Source organism: Chanodichthys erythropterus, chromosome 4 (genome assembly GCF_024489055.1).
Source record: "Chanodichthys erythropterus isolate Z2021 chromosome 4, ASM2448905v1, whole genome shotgun sequence".
In the NCBI taxonomy this organism is placed as follows: domain Eukaryota; kingdom Metazoa; phylum Chordata; class Actinopteri; order Cypriniformes; family Xenocyprididae; genus Chanodichthys; species Chanodichthys erythropterus.
Window position 1 is genome coordinate 30,377,677 of NC_090224.1, and position 20,527 is coordinate 30,398,203.

Genomic DNA, 20,527 nt, shown 5'->3' on the forward strand with positions numbered 1-20,527 from the left:
ATCTAGCTTACTGCAGTGTATAACAAATGTCTCACAGCAGCCACCAAGCAAATGCACAGAGTAACGTTATAACATTTTCAACACACTCAAATGTATCTGATATGATAAACAGAGCTGTTTACCACATACTCATGACCAGAAAAGCAGAAGCAGCGTCGGCGACTGTGACATAATAAAATTTCCGCTGCTCGCGGCATTTGTTGCTCTATCGCTCCAGCGGTCTCGTTCAGCTCCCACAACACTCGATTCTGCTCTGCGTCATACTACAGTAACATTAATAATCGCATCCATGAACATTATTTCTTCCCGAGTCCTATCCCAATTGTTTTCCACTGGCTGTGAGGTGAAGACCACATGTCCCAAGATTCCGCGCTCAAACTTGGCATCATCAAGCTACGCCTTTGTTTTGAATAGGCCTCTAGCGACCTCTAGCGGACAGAAAATATTACATATTGCACATATAACTCACCTTTGTTGTTTTGGACTTTCATTGGATGGCCAAAAAGATTTTAAACATTCTTCAAATATCTTCCTTTGTGGACTGCACATGAAATAAATGCATATAGGTTCGAACAACATGTGGATGAGGAAATTAATTCAGAATTGAATTTTTTGGGGTGAATTATCACTTTAATATTTCTGGTTTCTTTAGCACTAAAAAAGAAGAAACAGTTTCATTGACATGGTGAGATAATTTCAATAAAAAAGCATTTAAAACAGAGGTGGCATAAATGCAAACAAATAATGCTAACTACTGTACTGTATGTATTATACAGAATGTGGTAACATATTTGATTTATTGATAAAATACTACTGACAGACTACTCTTTATAATTACACTGAGTAACTAGTTATGTTTGATTCGCATTAAAAAAGAACAACTTTTAAAAGAAGTCAACGAAGATTAACCCCCTCACTCCCATGAAACACGAATGATGTAATCAAGTCAGTCTCCCTACAGTCTCAAACTATTTAAATATTTGTATAAACTTGCCTATTTTGCAATAAACATAAAATATACTATTTCTATTTACATAAACATCTTTAAATCAATAGTTTTATATTCATTTTATATTCATTTTAAATTCTATTATATCATTCACAATGCTTCACTGGATAATAGTTCTTTCTATCACTAAAGCCATTAAGTACACAGTCTTGTATCATTTGTATTTTTGTACCTTTGTAACTACATTTTTGCTTCAAAGCAAAGTTTGTAATGTTTTAATTCACCTTGTAGCTGATTTTTGGTTTGGTTTATGGCTTATAACACTTTTACAAAGACTTTTGTTTATAATCTCTACTGGAAAAATGAATGGAGACTTCAAGAATCAAGGCCGCTGAAAAAGTGGGCGGACAAAGCTGCGCTCGATTCTGTCTGCTTCGTTAAAAGAATGCATGTGTGAGAATCATTAACTGAGCTAACATCATTCTATTCCAGGACTTTTTAAACAATGTTACCAGTTCTGAAAAAGAATTGGTTCTCTGTTCTCAGCCGTATCTGTGCTACACAACAAAATGTATTTCACAGCACCATTTTCTTAGTTATACAACACCATCTCCTGCACTACAGCAATACTTCTGTTGTGTGTCTGTGTGGCAGGTGCCTTCTCTTTGTCTATCCGGGACTGGGACGATGTGAAAGGGGACCATGTGAAACATTATAAAATCCGTAAACTGGACAGTGGAGGATATTACATCACCACTAGAGCTCAGTTTGAGACCCTTCAACAGCTGGTCCAGCATTACACGGGTAACACACATACAGTAGACACACTTCTTATTCCACAGATCCAATACACATACATGCACTGACATGCAGAATTATTGTAGGTAATTATTGTTTTTACATAAGATCATTGTTAGATGCCTGTTAGAATTGCAAAAGCATGATTATTTTTATCCCATAATGCCATTCACAGTGCTTTTGCAGCTCCCTACAGGAGGTGGCACTTGCTTTAGTCAGTCAGAAAACCTCAAATGAGTAGCGCTCACTCTCTCTCTCAATAGGATGTACTTTGTCTACGCTCCAGTTAACATATTGACCGTTAATGCATCTAGAATGAGTCATATGGATTTTACTGTAGATAGCGTGTGCATTTTGCTTCTTCCATGACCTCCCATATTGAGCCTAGAGAACAAACATACACACAGATACTCATAATAATACACTCATCAGGATGACCTTAACTGTGTATCAATGTCAGTTGCTCTGTTGATGCTACTCTAAGATGGCTGCATTTGCTCTAGCTTTACACTTTCTTTTTGTTGACCGTCTTCAGTTTCAGCAGCAGAGCCTTGTGTTTGTCTTGGTAATGCACCCTGTTACAGCAGTGCATTTGAAAGCAGACTCTGCAGTCTGTTTACCATTTGCTTTGATTGCTTGGTCCAAACCTTAGCGCTATTCCACCACCTACCTCTGTCCCACAGGTCTCTTTTCACAATTATTTAGTGCATCTGCAATGTAAGTGTGAAAAGTAGTGTCAGCTGCTTGCCACTTCAGAAAAGCATAAAGACTCAAATGATTCTGCGTTGATTCACAAATATTTATTATTCGAAATGTAAAATTATTAATGAGATGTTTTTTTAAATCATATACAGGACAATGCATTGCAGATACAGATATGTGCTATGCAGTTTGCAAACCGCTTGGACGGCACGTCTACTGTGGCATATACAGTATGGCATGAAAATGTTGTGCTTACACTGCAAACAAAATGAAAATTCTGTCATCACTCATACTCATGTCAAATTCAAGTCTGCACAAAAAAAAAAACACCCCAGCCCAGAGATCAGATGAATCCGATGTCATAATCACACTTTTATTGACGTGTGAGGGGGCTCATGGTGTTTTTATTTTTTATTTTATTTATCCTTTATTTAACATGGAGTATCCCGCTGAGATATTACTATCTCTTCTTCCAGAGAGACCTGGTCAAGACATCACTTACACACAGAGAGAATCACAAAATACAATACCACAACCTATTTTATAAATAAAATAAAGAAAAACATTTACAAGTGTCATGCTCAAAGGTGGAAGTGCATCTAGATTAAGTATATTTTGCAATTCATTCCAAGCCCAAGGAGCATAAAAAGAAAAAGCACATTTACCAAACTCTGACAATACCCTTGGGACTTTTAGCTGATTATGAGAACCAGATCTAGTGCAGTAACTATTTGTATAAAAAATTAAAAGATTTGAAATATAAAAGGGTAATTTACCTAAAAGAGCCTTTGCAATAAATAATATTTCTCCTTTAAAGTGCAATGATGTGTTTGTTACTCAGCACCACAAACAAAGCGTAATGCTGCATGATAAACAGAATCTAATTTAATTTTTTTACTAAAAAATTTACTCTACTATTTTTTTTCGAGCCTCATAAGAAATTTCTTAAACGATAAAAATCTAATTTTGGCCTGAGCTTCTTAAACAAATTATCAATATGTATATCAAAAGCTAATCTTTCATCCATCCATATACCTAAATATTTATAAGAACTAACTCTTTTAATAAATATACCACCTAAAGTTGTGATCGCCATATCTGTTACTGTAGAACGGCCACGATTTAATTTTTTTGTCTTTTTTTAGTTAAAACCAATTTTAACTGCAACAACGAATGCTGCAGTCCTTGAAAAAGCATTCTACAGTTGCTTTAAGGCTTGATTTAGAGAAGATGCAGTTGTATAAATAGTGTTGTCTGAATACATATATATTTTGGTTAAATCTATTCCATGATCTAAATTATTGATATAAATAAAAAATAAAAGAGGGGCTAAAACAGATCCTTGAGGAAACCTAGTGTTTACTTGAAGGAAAGGTGAATTGTAATTTTTCATAGACACACATTGAGTGCATTCTGAAAGATAGTTTTCAAACCATTTTAAAGCAACTTAAGGTCTATTGCTCGGGTTCCTCAAGCTCAGAGCAGATGGTACTCAATGACTGATTCCTGAAATCATGCGTCTATTGGTGCCAAGTGTTCTGTTATCTCAACTCTACAGTCCGGAGTAAACATTGCTGAAGTGTTACAGGAAAATGCCACACATTAACCCTTTGTTAAATGTCAGTACATATCCAAGAGGCATGCCCAACACTATGGCCAATCACTGAGGAGCAAACATCTCAAAAGGCGCTACAAATCAGTTCCATATTTGTTTTTCAATCCGTTACCAGGTTTTAGTTATGGTAGTTTTTATTTTCGAGATCATGTAGAAAAAAAGCCTTTGTTGCACTGTAAATAGTATGTAAGTGCAAGGGCGTAGATTTGGTTTCAACATTGGGGGGGTTGAGCATTGGTATGCTGCCTTTTATTATTTTTTTACTTAAAAAAAAGAAATCTGTTTTATGTGTAGCGTTATTGGTCAATTTATTTCTTCTCTATCTATCTATCTATCTATCTATCTATCTATCTATCATAACTATGGAATTTATGTATAATCATTCATCAAATTCTAACATAACGGAGTGATTCTAAAAAGAAAGAAATTATGTTAAATATTGAAACCGCCAGTAGATGGCAGCGATTCAACGTTTTAATGAGTGAGCTACTTAAATTGTTCATTCAGGCAGTTCGTTCAAAAGTCAGATTAATTTAGGAAGAAAACAAATGATGTGAATACTTTTGTCATTGATAATTACAGACACTATTGAACAGAACAGAAGTTTAATATAGTCGGCTGGGCAGCGGTTCTCTTCATTTTTGGTGCTACCCGTGCTCTCTCATTCAAACAGTAGAGCGCCACTCCTGTTGTTTTGGTGAAAGTGCAACGTGCATTGGTTGGGCAATACCAATCGCTTCAATGGAGGGGGGGTATTTTTTTATTTTTTATTTTTTTTATTTATTTTTAATTTATTATGACAAACTCATATTTGATTAGAAACAAAATTATTGTTACAAAATAAATGAATTATACATATTTTAGTATAGATCTACTGTGATTTTTATGTTGAAATATTGGGGTGGGGTTGTAACTGATGGATTTGAATATTGGGGGGGGGGGGGGGTTACCTCCTCCCCATCCTCCCCGCAAACTACACCCCTGTGTAAGTGTATTTAAGAGCATTCAGTAATATTTAGTATTTCACAAACAGGTGCAGAGGTCACTGAAAAAAAAGTCATTGCAACATGGCTCACAAGTTACACATACACACCCTATCCAGGTGTCATGCTGAAACTCTGTACTGCTTCCTTCAGTGCTTCTGATGCTTTTCTTTTCTCTCTCTCTCTGACATTGTGTATATTTCTATGTGTCTGTGTGCGTGTGTGTGCTCAGAGCGGGCAGCAGGGCTTTGCTGTCGCTTGGTCGTCCCTTGCCACAAAGGGATGCCAAGGCTCACTGACCTATCTGTCAAAACCAAAGATGTGTGGGAGATTCCACGGGAGTCACTACAACTCATAAAACGCTTGGGCAACGGCCAGTTCGGGGAGGTTTGGATGGGTATGGCCCCTCCCTGTGCTTAGCAACAACCGACCAAAGAGGGAGATGGAGTGAGGTCAAAGTGAATGCGATGTCACTTTACAAATGTCTGGATATGTAAGCAATTTATTTACAGATCTTCCAGGTTTAATGTGTGTTAAGCTCTAACGAAAACATATTTGTATCGATTCATCCTTCTGACTTTGTTTAAAAGCCAGGTGGATGAACTACTGGTTACAGATTGTCATGTGACCTCTCAAGTTATCGTTCTTTATAAAAGTTACAAGGTTACTGGTGTTATGTCATAACAGCAAATTTAAAGGACAGGATTTGCGATTTCATCACCTTAGTCTCATTAGTCTCAAGTATTGTGAAAAAATACATTCAGTAAGTGCTAACATCAAAACACTTATGTTTTCGTTAAAGCTTAAGGTATGTTAAACCTCACATAAAAGGAAAGCATAAAAACAAACACAGAAAAGTTTGGATACATTACATCCATCTCTGGAATATTCAGACAATCATGAAGTGAGCGACTCTCTCAGAACAACATAGCCACACTCCTTCTCTCTCATTGCATGTTCCCCCGCCGTCCTGCTAGTTAACCCCTCTACTCCTCCCCTCTATAGAGAGTGCAGATGGTTTGTGCTTTAATTTAACGGGTATATGTGTGGACTACACCCCTGATACGGTGGGACTTAGCCATGATTCCTGGGAAATCGCCCGTGAGTCTCTGACGCTGGACATGAAGCTGGGGGCCGGGTGTTTTGCTGATGTTTGGTATGGTAAGACAGTCACCTCCTCTCCCACCTTCTCTGACCTCCATGCAAACTTAGGTTTGAAGTGAAGTTTTGTAAGAAGCATTTTCATCTAATCCAATCATATTGGGTGCTCACCTCATTCCTACGACAATCTTTGAGCGTCCGTCTGCCGTCCCTTTTCCATCTTTATTTCTAAAGTTGTTATTAAAGGAGCAGTTCAACAAAATTACTTTTGATGTTTCTCTTTTTATTATACTTTTATTTTTGAAGAATCATAGCTGCAAACTGCAAAAAGTACTATAGAAGTACTCTATGTATGTCCAAAGTCCCAGGTTTTTGTTTTGAAACCTTTGGAAAAGAGCGTGAAGTGTGAAGATACAGAAATTTCTTCAAAAATGATCTTATTGCATACAGGTTTGGAATGGCATGTAAGTGAATAAACAATTACATCATTTTCATTTTTGAGTAGACTGTTCCTTTAATTTCCATTAATTCATGAGTCCAGAGCAATTCTTGAGAAGTCTTGTGATCTCATCTCTTTAAGGAGCCCCTAAAGAGACATGATGATGGGAGAAAAAAAGATATTTCAATGCTTTTGAAATCTCTCACAAAGTGTTTGCGTTCCCCTGAGAAACTTTGCATTCACTCTCCAAACTTTTGCATTCATTGCAAGTGACCACAGAGTTTCTCGGGACAATTTAAAACATTTACGAGAGAAAACCATTGCATTTTTTTTTCCTCCCATGTCATACAGTACAGTCCAAACGTTTGGAACCACTAAGATTTTTAATGTTTTTAAAAGAAGATTTCGTCTGCTCACCAAGGCTGCATTTATTTAATTAAAAATACAGTAAAAAACAGTAATATTGTGTAATATTGTGAAATACAATTTAAAATAACTGTGTACTATTTAAATATATTTGACAAAGTAATTTATTCCTGTGATGCAAAGCTGAACTTTCAGCATCGTTACTCCAGTCTTCAGTGTCACATGATCCTTCAGAAATCATTCTAATATGCTGATTTGCTGCTCAAGAAACATTTATGATTATTTTCAATGTTGAAAACAGTTGTGTACTTTTTTTTCAGGATTCCTTGATGAATAGAAAGTTCAAAAGAACAGTATTTATCTGAAATACAAAGCTTCTGTAGCATTATACACTACCGTTCAAAAGTTTGGGGTCAGTAAGAATTTTTATTTTCATTTTTTTTTAAAGAAATAATACTTTTATTCAGCAAGGATGCATTAAATCAATCAAAAGTGGCAGTAAAGACATTTATAATGTTACAAAAGATTAGATTTCAGATAAACACTGTTCTTTTGAACTTTCTATTCATGAAATAATCCTGAAAAAAAATATTGTACACAAATATTTTGTACAATTGTACACATTAAATGTTTCTTGAGCAGCAGATCAGCATATTAGAATGATTTCTGAAGGATCATGTGACACTGAAGACTGGAGTAATGATGCTGAAAATTCAGCTTTGCATCACAGGAATAAATTACTTTGTGAAATATATTCAAATAGAAAACAGATATTTTAAATTGTAATAATATTTCACAATATTACTGTTTTTACTGTATTTTTAATTAAATAAATGTAGCCTTGGTGAGCAGACGAAACTTCTTTTAAAAACATTAAAAATCTTAGTGGTTCCAAACTTTTGGACTGTACTGTATTTTTTCCATGTCCCTTTAGGGGCTCCATACCTTTTCATTACCTATAGAAAGCCACTTCTGTTTGCCCATATCATGCTCAAGGATTAGATGAACATGCAAACTCATCATAGATGTAAATGTTGCAAAAAAGTAACTATTAAATTAGATTTTTCACAAGAACAAATTTTACATGAGAGACAAACTATAGCTAATTTGTGCACACACATTTTACACTTACCGATTCCTTTTGATAATTATTGTAAGAGCTTAAGTGATTCTTCTACACGTCATTATCATGCCATTGAATGGAGGTAAGAATAAGAAGAGTAAGTATCAGGTTGAGTTATGGTTGTTTATATTTCCTAATGCCCAGGAGATTTTTGTCTACTGTTCCCCACCTCTGTTCACAAGCAGTCTTGTTCAAGAGAAGTGTGCTTGTGTGCATAATATCGCTCACATTCCCTCTTCCTTCCCTGTGGATGTGCATCCCAAAATATCTCTTGAATCTGCCTATAATTATTTTTGCCTTTAGGACACTGCTGGCATTTAGTTTTTAATGAGCAGAATCACACAGATCAGTGTGTGCGTGGATCAGTGGATTTAAAAACCAAGTGTAATCAGACCATTTGAGTACCACCTTCACATCACCTGCAAGTAAACGTGATGATGTTTGTAACATTTTTTTCAGTAATGTGAAATATTTCAAGTTGTGCTGGGCCAGTTCAGATTTTTCAGATGTCTATATTAAGCCAGGATAGGAGGAAGTATTTAACTTGACATTTAAAAATGGAATATTCACCATTGCAGTGTCATTTAAAGGCAAGCAGATTCCAGTGTTGTGGAACTAACAATAGCCACTTTTCCACCGTCAGGCCGAACGGTTTAAGAACGGTAAAGAGCTGTTTATTTAATTACATTCCCAGCCCCGAAATCACTGCACGCATTCCACCAGCATTGTTAGCCAACCATGCAGAACCGTGCTGGTGGAATGTGTGTAGTGGCTACCAGTTTCTTTGTAGCTGGCTAAGCACGCTATTTGAGTGACATAATATTAATAAATAATTCAAAGAAATATCTGATCATCCTCTATAACCCGGTCATTGTTTTAAATCTAATTTCGTCTGTAAATGTATTTGTGTTACGTTCCACAGACCTCTGTTAACAGCCACACAGTAACAAATATTAAACCATATTTGTACCGACTGGGCCAGATTGCACAGAATGGAATTGTTGAGCAACAAGAACGGTTTGTCCCGATGGTGGAAAAGCGGCTAATGTTGTTTTCTGTCTGTTGTAACTCTCTACTATGTCCTGCAAAAAGAAAAAAAACAGCCACAAATCACAAGTACAGTGTAATCTGTAATTTATTAGTCCTAAAAATAAAATAATTCACTTTAGATTGCATATGCAATATATTAAGACATTTTCACAGAATATATCTTCAAATAATTTTCTTCATTTAATTTAATCTTAAATTCAAAATACGGTATATTCTCTAAAAAGAAGTCTCATTAGCTTACACTATTTTGCTTCTCAAGTATTTTTATTTATTTATTTTTTTCTCATTTTAAAGACATTTAGATATTTTTACTGGAAAACAAGACAAAAAAGTAGGCCTACTTATAACGAAAATGTTTTTTTGGCTCACACTTTATATTAGGTGCCTTTAACTACTTGCATCAAAAAATAAGTACAATGCATTTATTGAGTTTATGTTGTGTTGCAGTGGGATACAGGTAAGGTAAAGAACAGTTTTGGTGGTATGGGTAAGTTTAAGGGTGGGTTAAGGCTCTTAAGAGGTAGGGGAAATGTCAACAGTGTAATTATAGATGTAATTACAGAAATTAATTACAGATGTAATTACATGCAGGTATTTTAAAATATAAATACAATATAAAAACGTATGTACATAATAGGGGAATTGTATCAAATGATTAATTTATTTAAATGTCAGGTTACACTTTATTTTAAGGTGACAGTTGCATTTTACTTACTCAAATAAGTACTGAGTAATATTATAATATAGAGTTAGGGTTTGGTTTAGGGTTAGTTACTTGTAATTATGCATAATTTACTGTCATTACTATAGTAAGTACATGTAGTAACATGTAACTACGTAACCTTAAATTAAAGCGTTACCTAATGTTAGTATATACTAGTTAAAGACACCTAATATAAAGAGGAACCATTTTTTGCAGTGTTCATCAAATGATGGAAATGATGATGTTACCTGATCTAAAACAACACAAGAAAGTGACTACAAATGAACAGTGCTATAAATCGATTCTTAGTGAATTGACCCATGAGTGTGCTTGTGTGAAAATGACTGTTTTAATTGCAAAAAGATTTTGCATGAACAAAAGGGGTTTAAATATTTTCTGGGTGCATAAAAGTCATTTTGTGGCATGCTTGTTTTTTGTGCTGTTGTACCTACTGAAAACTGTGTGGTTTTTGCTGTCAGGCACATGGAATGGCAACACTAAAGTGGCTGTGAAGACCCTCAAGCCCGGAACCATGTCTCCAGAGTCTTTCCTGGAGGAAGCGCAGATCATGAAGAAATTACGACATGATAAATTAGTGCAACTCTATGCTGTTGTTTCTGAGGAGCCCATCTACATTGTCACTGAGTATATGGGCAAAGGTCAGCAGTTGTTTTTGTCATAAAAGTGAAGAGAATGGCTTAACCAGAGGACAGACATGCTGTAGAATGTATATATTTTAGCAACACTGATGGGTTTTGTAGGCCTTACAAAAAAAAAATAAAAAATCCAATTAAAGATAAATCAGGATTGAAGGTTGACGATCTAACCTCAGAAATTGTCACTTGAGGACTTGGACAGAAAGAAAAATAAATTATAGTGGCCTAAATTTAATTTGAAAAGCTGTAATGAAGGAAAACCTAATGGACAGTGGATGGAAAACGTCCTGAACTCCACATTTGTTATTCAGCATCAAAAACATAATTTAGTCGAGACCATAATCCACCCTCTTTTAGAGGAAAAAGTTTAAGAAGTAAAATAAAAATAAAGTAAAAATGCCCTTGTATTCAAAATTAAGTTTAAAGACAGTTTTTTAGTTCTCTATGTAAATGGAATCTGTTAGGATTGGCTGATCTCTGTACACTGTTATTGTCATTCATCGGGGCAGCCAAGTCGCTGCTTGCTAAGAGGTGTTAATTTGTAAAGTAAATGCTGATGGTTGTATGTTAATGTGCTCATTGTTGTGACATCAACACCATGTAGAGGTCTGAAGAAGACGTTTTGCAGTTTAGTTTCAATAAAGGGACTGGGTGGTTTGGGGAAGGAGCTTTATTTTGTTAACAGTACATCAGACATTTTTATTTCAGAACAGCAAGTGTATATTATTTTAATTACAGTTTATTGGGTTTGAAATTAACTTCTTTTTTTTTTCACTCACCAGCCAATTTGGCTACTAAAATTACCAGCCATTAAGAACTTAAAGTAGCTAAAACAAAAATATCAGAAATAAACCAGATTACCATAGTCACATCTTAGATTTAAACATATTTATTATTAAATCTGATTCTGAATCATTATATTGCTTTCAGCGTTGCGATAGTCACTATTTGTGAATGCCATTCAAATAAAATTAAATGGAAATAAAAACTAAATTCTCTGTGACATTGCCACGAGTTTACCTGCCCTTTTGCCCGAAAGTCTTGGACATGTGGCATGTATGAGAACAGGTTGGGGGGGAGATTTTTTATGAAATCGTTGTATTTTAATGGAAAACTGTGAGTGACGCTGTAATGCGGCTTGATTTTGAACAGCCAGAGTCGTAGTTGGGAGCCGCTGGATGGTGTGTGTAGGGTCATAGAAAACAATGTGTTTGAATTTTAAAGTGAGTGACCCACTTTACTCATTGTTTTGCTAATGTTTGAGTCTCCTTTTGACACCATGCAAAGTGATAAAGCATAGTTTATGGATCATAACCCGCCAAATTGGCTAGTAGTATGCGTTACCCGCCACAGTGGATTTTCACCCACATTTGCCAGATCAACAGGTGTTAATTTCAAACCCTGCAGTTTATCTGTGATTATGCAGACGTGTATACAAGATCTTGTAGCAGAAATGTTTCTTGTATCCGTAAAGCTAACATGTGCATGTTTCATGTTTTAGGAAGCCTTCTAGATTTCCTGAAGGACGGGGAGGGACGGGCCCTGAAGCTGCCCAACCTCGTCGACATGGCGGCCCAGGTATAGCGTCACTCTCTGTGTAAATAGGATGTACCAAAATGAAAATTCTGGGCCGAAAATTAAAAGTCTGGGCCAAAATTGAAAAATCAGCATGCATTTGGCAGAAAAAAATGAAAATAAATAATAAATTAATTATTCAAACTTATTTAATAATCAACACTCAAATAGCTAAAACTAAGTTGTACAAACATTTACATCATCAACATCAACTTTCTAATAACATAATTGTTTTTACTCCAGTTTGTTGGTGAAATATAAACATTTAAACAACAATAAACTGTAATAACTTGTTTTTATGGCAGATTTATTCAAACATACAATATATATACAAACATAAATAATGAAGACATCACTAACAGGTTAAGTAAAAATATAATGAATATGTAATACAGTGCATATATTTAGCAAAATGCTCTTCTATAGAGTTATTTTTTCTAAATAACCAATGAGTTTCTGGACATTGAATAGGTTTCTTGAGGTAAATGTAACGTTAAGTGACATTGTATAGCTTACAAGCTGTTTTATTGATGTCTTTCCCTGGTTGAAACACTGATTGAGCAATTACGTGAGACAGTATTCATTTCAATAAGTTGTATAGTGTATCTTTTCAACATACCTTCTGGTGTTAATAGTTACTTGAGTAAGAGTAAAAAAGTATCCAATGAAAAAGCAACTACTGTAGTAGCTAGTTACTAGTTACTTTGGATCATATATAGACTATATAACAACAATACAATAACATGTTAATATTTATATTGAATTTAAATGATTATTATCATCATAATTAGATAACACTTAACTGTAAAGATTAGGTGTTAGTTTATTCAATATTTCAATTAAAATGTAATTACTGAATTTGTGTAGTATAAAATAATATTTTTAGGTACTATTAAATAATCTTTGAGTTGTTTACTTAAATGTTTTGAGTATTCTGAACTTATTGGGTTTTACAACCACTGCATCAAAATAAGTGAAAAATAAGAAACATTACGTATGATAAACAATAGTTTTAAGTACTTAAACATTAAAAAAAAAAAAATAAAAAATCAGTTTAACTTAATTGTTATTTATAATTATTCTTTACTTAAAATATTTGAGTTGCTTTACTTACATTTTTTGAGGTAATCAGTGTCTACAAAAATGTTAAGTATTCTGAACTCATCCGGTTTTACAATGTAGTAGCTAGTTACTAGTTACTTCGGATCATATATATACTACAGGAAAAACATTTTTTATGCAACAAACACAGAAGAGACAAGTATTATTTCTGGCTGTTTATCTGTTGTAGCTTATCCATGTTGTGTGCACAAAATAGATGCTTAACACAGTTAAAACATGCCATCCGAGAAGCACTAATTAAACGTCTGTTTCAGTTACTGATTTCAGCCCTCCAAACCATTTCTCCCCGAAACCCAAAATAGCTGTTTTGGATGAACATTTCCAGTTGTCGAAATTTCGGTGCATCCCTACTGAGTGTCATTGCACTCTATAAGTGGCAAACCACCATTTATTTCAAAGAAAGATAACACAAACACACTTATCAAGCAAATCCTTTCACAGATACATTTTTCACTGTACTTTAAATAATGCAAGAATAGGTATATTGCTTAAAATATTTTTTGAGGCCATTGTAGATCAATGATGTAACAAATACACCAGGATAAAAATAACTGCTTTGGGCCACTCAACCTGAAAAGAATCTCTTCAGGCCTCTGTTGTGTTCATGAAGTTATATCATTTTATGTAGGTACTGTATCAGCACTTTAACACACAGAAGGCTATCTTTCTTAGTTTGGCCTATAGTAACCTCAGCACTTATTCCATAAGGATTTGACTTTGCTCAGCAGATTTCATTGTAAGTGTTTGTATATTCAGGTGGCTGGAGGCATGGCCTACATCGAGCGGATGAACTACATTCACAGAGATTTGCGCTCTGCTAACATTCTGGTTGGGGATAACCTCGTGTGCAAGATTGCTGACTTTGGCCTGGCCAGACTCATTGAAGACAATGAGTACACTGCCCGACAAGGTAAAAGACATAGTTAGTTAAGAATGAGAATTCATTGGACCTTAAACTAAAGTGTGATCCTTAAGTTTAGTTGCTGCATTCATTGAAGTATAATCAAAATAGCTGTACAAGTCATTTCAACTCAAATTATATTAAACTGACTTAAAAAAACAAACAAACAGTTGAATGTTGTGTAACATTATTTTAATGAAATTGCTAAAAATGTTGATGATTTAAAGTAATGGAAAAATATAAGCTTCCATGACTTATTGATCATATTTTTACAGTGTCCACAGACCTTCAGGAAACATACATATACATTGTTTTGGATGTTGGCCCCAATGCATGGGAAAATACTAGAATAAAGAATTTTTCAATTTTCCCTCATGTTGTTTTTTCACAGAACATAAAAGTATATTTTTTTGAAGATATTGTTTATAATTCTCGAAATACCCTGAAGACATAAAATAGCTTAATTCAATGTTTCTTAACTCCAGTCCAGCACATTTTTGTCTCCCCAGAAAAAAATTGGGATTTGAATAACTTCCTTCCCACATTTTTTGGCCTCAAGCAGATAAAGAGACTTTTCTCATTGACAGACCGCTTATCCTATTTCTGTGGGGCAGAGAGATAGCAACCAAAGAAGTTGTGGCAGAGCAGGGAGCTGCTCAGAAAAAGTTACCTGAAAGGTCACAATTTATTTTAAATAAGAGGGGAGTGCAGAAGGAAGACCTGGCACAATCCTGTGAATCTGAAGTGAACATGAACCTTTCATCATGCACAGAAATTCTGCCACCTAACTGCTAATATGTTGGTGCCAGAATCTGCCACTTCTCAAACAAATAGTTTCACAATTAATTAACAGATTAATTAATTTTATAGAGCAAAAGAGAATGTATCTCACTTGAGTCATAGTTAGATGCATATTAAGTTATTTTCTCTAGATTTGAAGCTGGATTTGTTCATGTATTTGTTTATTTAGGCACCCCAGTGAAATCACTGGGTCTTACTTGGCCATCCCTGAAAAAAGGTTTAGGCTATGCCCCTGACAGTGGGGGCACAGTGCTTCATGATTAATTTTGATTATTCAGCTGGAATTAATGTAGGGCAGGACTTTTACAGTTTGAGATTTGATTGAATCGTGAAAAGTGAGCATTGATATTGTTGGTCAACACACACCATTGGTTACATCAGCAGAAATAGAAGTTGTTTCAGAAAATCTAATGAATTGTGCACAATAAGACCAGAGTTATTAAAAATATAAAATTAAATTCAGGGCAATAGCACATATTGGGTGGTCCTTTCCAGGTCCTCTTCCTCTTGTCTCTGATTATTTCCTGTCTCTAACCCTACTGTCCTGGCCAATAAAGGTGAAAAAAAAAGACATTTAAAATTTAAAGTACATTTTGATGTCATGGTTTCAAAGTTTTTAATGATGGCTGACTTTGCACTGGAATTTCTTAAAGAAACAGTCTCACTTTTATTTTAATGCATATTCTTTTTGCCATGTCTGAATTTCAGGGGCTAAATTCCCTATTAAGTGGACAGCTCCTGAGGCAGCTCTGTATGGGAAGTTCACCATTAAATCTGATGTTTGGTCTTTTGGAATCCTGCTTACGGAGCTGGTCACTAAGGGCAGAGTTCCATATCCAGGTAAATCTTAAAACAAGTGATAACAAGATGTATTGTGAAATTACTGTTGTGACCCTTTAAAAGTTTAAAAATACATCAAACTAAAACAATAATAATAATAACCTGCATCCAAAATAGGTGTCTTTTGAAGACACAGCTTATGATATTTCATTGTCTCTGTAATCCAATTATTTATTTGCTGCCACTTACTTTGATACGTATCTGTCGACACATATATGTTGACTTATTTCTGAGAGCCATGTCCAGTCTCAGATTTTAGTTGGCTCTAAAACTGGCTCTTTCCACACCTTTACGTTTTTCAGAACTAGTCATGTTTACGTCCCAATCAGCTGGAGGATTAAATCGACTGGATTAAGTATTTATCAGTATCTGTGTACAATTTGTGAACCACTCTGTTAATTACACTCAGACTCTTAAAATACTGTACGAGATGCTGAAAATGGTGATGCATGGGTGAATTAGATTTGCACAAATTCTAAAAGAAAAAAAATGCCTTGATCTTAGCTGGAATGTAGGGGAGAAATGAAGGGGAGGTTTGAAATGCCATTGTGTCAACCCTGTATTGCATCATCCACAGATGTTTGCAGGCGTTTCTCTCTCAGTGTTGTTGAAATGTGGTCATGTCCCTCATGATGATGATGAATCTTTTGGCTTCATAAGTGCAGTTTTGTTCCAAGATCAGTAAACTTTAGAGTCTAATTGTCCTGCCCTCAAAGCATCAAAAATGGTGATCTGAAATTGTATTTTCTGGTTTGATTGATAGTTTTGGTCCGTTTTTATCTACCTAGTAATTGTTGAAAAATTCACTTTGCAACATGAGTTTTTGGATCTCTTTATTAGTCCTTTTGGTTCAAAAGTTATTACATTTCTTTAGCACTAAATGAATTCCAACAATAACTGGATTTTTGTAGTAGTGTATAACTTGCTACTAACTTGCAATACTAGGATGTTGCTATATGGTTGCAAATGTGTTATGAGTGGTTTGTAACATTTTGTTATGCAGTTGTTAAATTGTTCTGGGTAGTTGTTTTCTGTCCCCAAGTCAAAAAAGTCACTGTCAGTCACCTATTTTATATCATCCTCAAGACAAAACAGAGCAAAACAAAAACTGAAGAAGGGTTTGTTCTAAATTCCTAACCCAACAATGTGCAATAATGGACCTTATTCAAGGTAGATGGCGTATATGATTTTCCACGAATGCTAACAAAACTGTGATGGGAAGATGCACAATCTGTGACATCTTTTCATTAAAGGCCAGGACACACCAAGCTGATAGTCAGCCAATAGGCAGTCGGTGAGTGTTGGTCTGGCTAGTTTTTGCACATGTTGGCTTTAGTCAGACCTTCATCAGCCAATTGAGCGTGTTGAATCAGTGTCGCTAAAAGAAGTCACTCTTATTGGTTGTTCAGCTTTGTAGACCGTCACACAAGAAGTATGTAGCCTAATTAATAAAAGTGAAAACAAACTATGATTCATATTCAAAATGATAAGCAAGTGCTGTTTTGTTTAGTTCAAGTTCCCTTTACTGAATGTCGAATACAGACAACTTTTATCTGCTGTGGTGGACAGTTATTATCTCTGATGCAGGCGCAGAATGTACATGTTAGTTGGCCGTCAGCTGTCGTTTTTGAAGTGTGTTCAAGCACAACTTTTTGCCCAGACGCAGCTGGCATGTGCCGACTCCATCGTCAGCTTTCGTCGCCGCTAGATCTTTACCGCCGGTTTGGTGTGCACCAGCCTTTAGACATCAGCAGCACATATAGTCATTCTCTGTTAACTTCTGCATCCCAATTAACTCACCATATGGCTCGATCAATGGTGTGAGTTTGGGCAGAAGGATTCTTAAGAGAGAGAGATGTCTGTATCCACGTCTTCAGTTTTCATTTGCAAAAAAAATTAAAAACAGCATCTATCATGAGTATACACTGCAATAAATATCTGTCTTGTTTTCCAGAAATTACACGCTTCACCATTTTGCTTAGTGTGAGCAAATAAGAAATCCTGGGTTAGGTGCAAGCTGCAGGAATTGGCTAAAGCCTATATCACATAACATGCTAATAATATAGGAAATCAGTTGATTTTCAAAAAACGAAAGATAACTGAACGTGCCCCATTATCCATTGTTATTAATTTATTTAGCTAAAGTTAGTTTCTCCAAATACTCTCAATATGTATATTCTTTTATAGCAGGGGTTCTGTTCTCAACTTGAACCTTCTCAAGGTTCACTTTCTTGCAGAGTTTAGCTCCAGTCCTAATCAAACACAACTTAAAAGCTAAAGCTGTCTTCAGGCTAGAAAGTTACAAGTGAGTTTGATCAAGGTTGGAGCTAAACTCAACATGAAAGTGGACCTTTGGGGCCAGAGCTGATACCTCTGCTTTATAGTTTTGTCTTCTTAGTTGACACCCACAAAAGCCCTGTTAAGATTAACATCTGTAGCATTGTTCTGCTGAAATGTACTCTCATTTCTCTTATTGAATTTTCTGTTGTTTTTAATAGGGATGAACAACAGGGAGGTACTAGAACAAGTAGAGCGTGGCTACCGGATGCCGTGTCCCCAGGACTGTCCAAGCTCTCTACATGAGCTGATGGTTCAGTGCTGGAAGAAAGACGCAGAAGAGCGGCCCACTTTCGAGTACCTGCAGGCCTTCCTAGAAGATTACTTCACAGCGACCGAACCTCAATATCAGCCTGGAGACAACCTCTAAACCCAGCTTCCTGGAGTTACCCTGGTCTCCTTCTCCCCGGGCCATCTCAAGTGCCCTCTACTCCCTCCTGACTTGAGGCATGTACAGCTTCATGAGTTCACCCAAGGTCCTGTTACCCCCCTATGGCCTTGGTCAACTGAAGACTGAACAATTTGCACAGACTTTCAACTTGAGGGGTGTATACATGAGCGAGCTTGGGAGGTAAACAGAGGGAATTATGGGTAAAGTTGGGAGGCTGAGGACATGGAAATGCTTTTGTTCAGGGTTGTGGCCATAACCATTATAATAAAATGAAATGATGCCTGTATTCAGTGTAAATACGAGATGCTTGTTTATGGTTTATTTTTTTGTTTTGTTTTCATTCATATTTTGTTTCATCCCCGCTCATCTTTTTGTTTTGCTTTGCAAAGTAGCAATTATGGTTGCGTTGAGGAACCCATTCTTCGTGAAGGATAAAGCAGACATTTATGAAGGGTTTGGGTGCGTGCCAATGCATAAAAAGAATCTCTATGTCTGCTTCTTATATTTGAGATTTGAGAATGTATGTGTTTTATTCGTCCTCTCCTCTGCTGATGAGATCATGTTCCAGATGGAAAAATAAAGACCCAGGGTGTCTTTCTTATTCTAGTGGTTTTAAAATATCTCAGACTTCAAAGGAAAATCATTCCTTACATTTTCTTTAATTTATTTTATGTACAATGCTTAAGATACTAAATTGATTTAACATTTTGTTAATCTCTGAGAATTGTGTCCTCTCCAAAGTATTAGATGTTAATCTAATGTAACAAAAATTATTTTACACATAATGTATATTACAGTTTTGTATTTTCAGCCAAATGTTAAAGACATAAAGCATATCTCCATGGAGAAAATGCAACTTATTAAATTTCCCCCACTAGCAAGTTTTTTGGGGTATTCGAGTATGGATGTTTTTTCCATGGTGGAAAAAAAAAAAGGTTATTCAGGCATAAAAGGTCCTGTTACCCCATACTTAGGCTGTGTCCAAAGCCTGAAAAATGCTGCATTCACATACAGTATTCAGATTTAAGAAAGTCACCAAGGCAATATTTGTTCTCTCTACTAGAAGTGAAATCATACTTTACACATGTGGTTATACTGTAGCTACAAAAGCTTGATTCCATGCATTGCTGCAAAAGAGAATCTTGAGGAGCAAGTTAAAGTTAGCTAAACTTAGCTAACTAACCTTTAGGGGTACAACAGCTTGTCACTGGGGCAGGACCCTCAAGGGACAACTTTGTACCATATCTAAAAATGTATTTTAGAAACCTGAAGTTTTAATATGAACCCTTAAGATACTACTAGGTACAGTGTTTCCAGGTGTTTTTTCCATGGAATTTGGCTTCTTTTAAGTTATTCACAATGGTCGATTTTTTTTTTTTTTTTTTTTTTTCTCCATGGGTCGATTTACCCAGCCAGGGTGTAAAATTTCGGGCATCAGGGAGCTGCTTCTAATATGTGGGGGTTATTGAAATCACTTTTGAATGTGTACTTGCTTTTCACTTATGTTTTCTAATTCAGGATCATGCATGCTCTGTGTTTAGGGAGCTGCGGTACTGACCTAACATTTTACAAGATAAGATGTTTGTCAATGACGCCTAGGATATGTTGGACACCAAATCCTCCACCATTGTCTTGTCAGTCATCTCTCCTTACTCTCATCATGTGATAAGTGAAATCTGACTCTTACTGAATGGTGCTGCAACTCTGCAGCTCATGCTGTATGGAGCAAAGCACACACTTTCAGTTAATTCTTCAATATAATGTTTAGTATAATGTCAGTTTAGTATAATTGTATAGCGTCTGTTGTCCAACTGAACAAAAAAAGCAAAACAATAGTGGGGGTGGTGCCGTGGTGGCCAAGTAAAGTAATCTGTGTATGGCCGAAGACCGTGTAACTCTGGTAAAACTGACTACCGCAACAAGCCTAGGCACTACTATGAACTGCTTAATTGTAACTTGTAATTAGTTACAAAGTTATCCCTTTGAGGATACTGTCCGAAATGGGCATTGATATCATTAAATATTTGCTTGGTCATGTCCAAAATGCTCTTGAATTTGTTGTTAATAATTAGACA

At 35.6% G+C, this 20,527-nt stretch overlaps 1 protein-coding gene across 3 annotated transcripts in view; it reads left to right on the plus strand.

Moving 5' to 3' along the window:
* The window catches only part of fynb (FYN proto-oncogene, Src family tyrosine kinase b), a 71,950-nt gene that overhangs the window by 50,972 nt on the left and 451 nt on the right, over positions 1-20,527 (plus strand). Inside the window, exons 7-14 of one of the 3 annotated variants that reach the window (XM_067384719.1) lie at positions 1,604-1,753; positions 5,280-5,444; positions 6,053-6,208; positions 10,309-10,488; positions 11,987-12,063; positions 13,939-14,092; positions 15,593-15,724; positions 18,223-20,527. The exon at positions 18,223-20,527 is cut by the window's right edge and continues 451 nt beyond it. In XM_067384719.1, the coding sequence (XP_067240820.1) occupies positions 1,604-1,753; positions 5,280-5,444; positions 6,053-6,208; positions 10,309-10,488; positions 11,987-12,063; positions 13,939-14,092; positions 15,593-15,724; positions 18,223-18,431 (1,223 nt within the window). In that variant the 3' untranslated portion in view covers positions 18,432-20,527. The remainder of the gene's footprint in view (positions 1-1,603; positions 1,754-5,279; positions 5,445-6,052; positions 6,209-10,308; positions 10,489-11,986; positions 12,064-13,938; positions 14,093-15,592; positions 15,725-18,222) is intronic. The other 2 variants (XM_067384717.1, XM_067384718.1) reach the window with 2 other exon arrangements.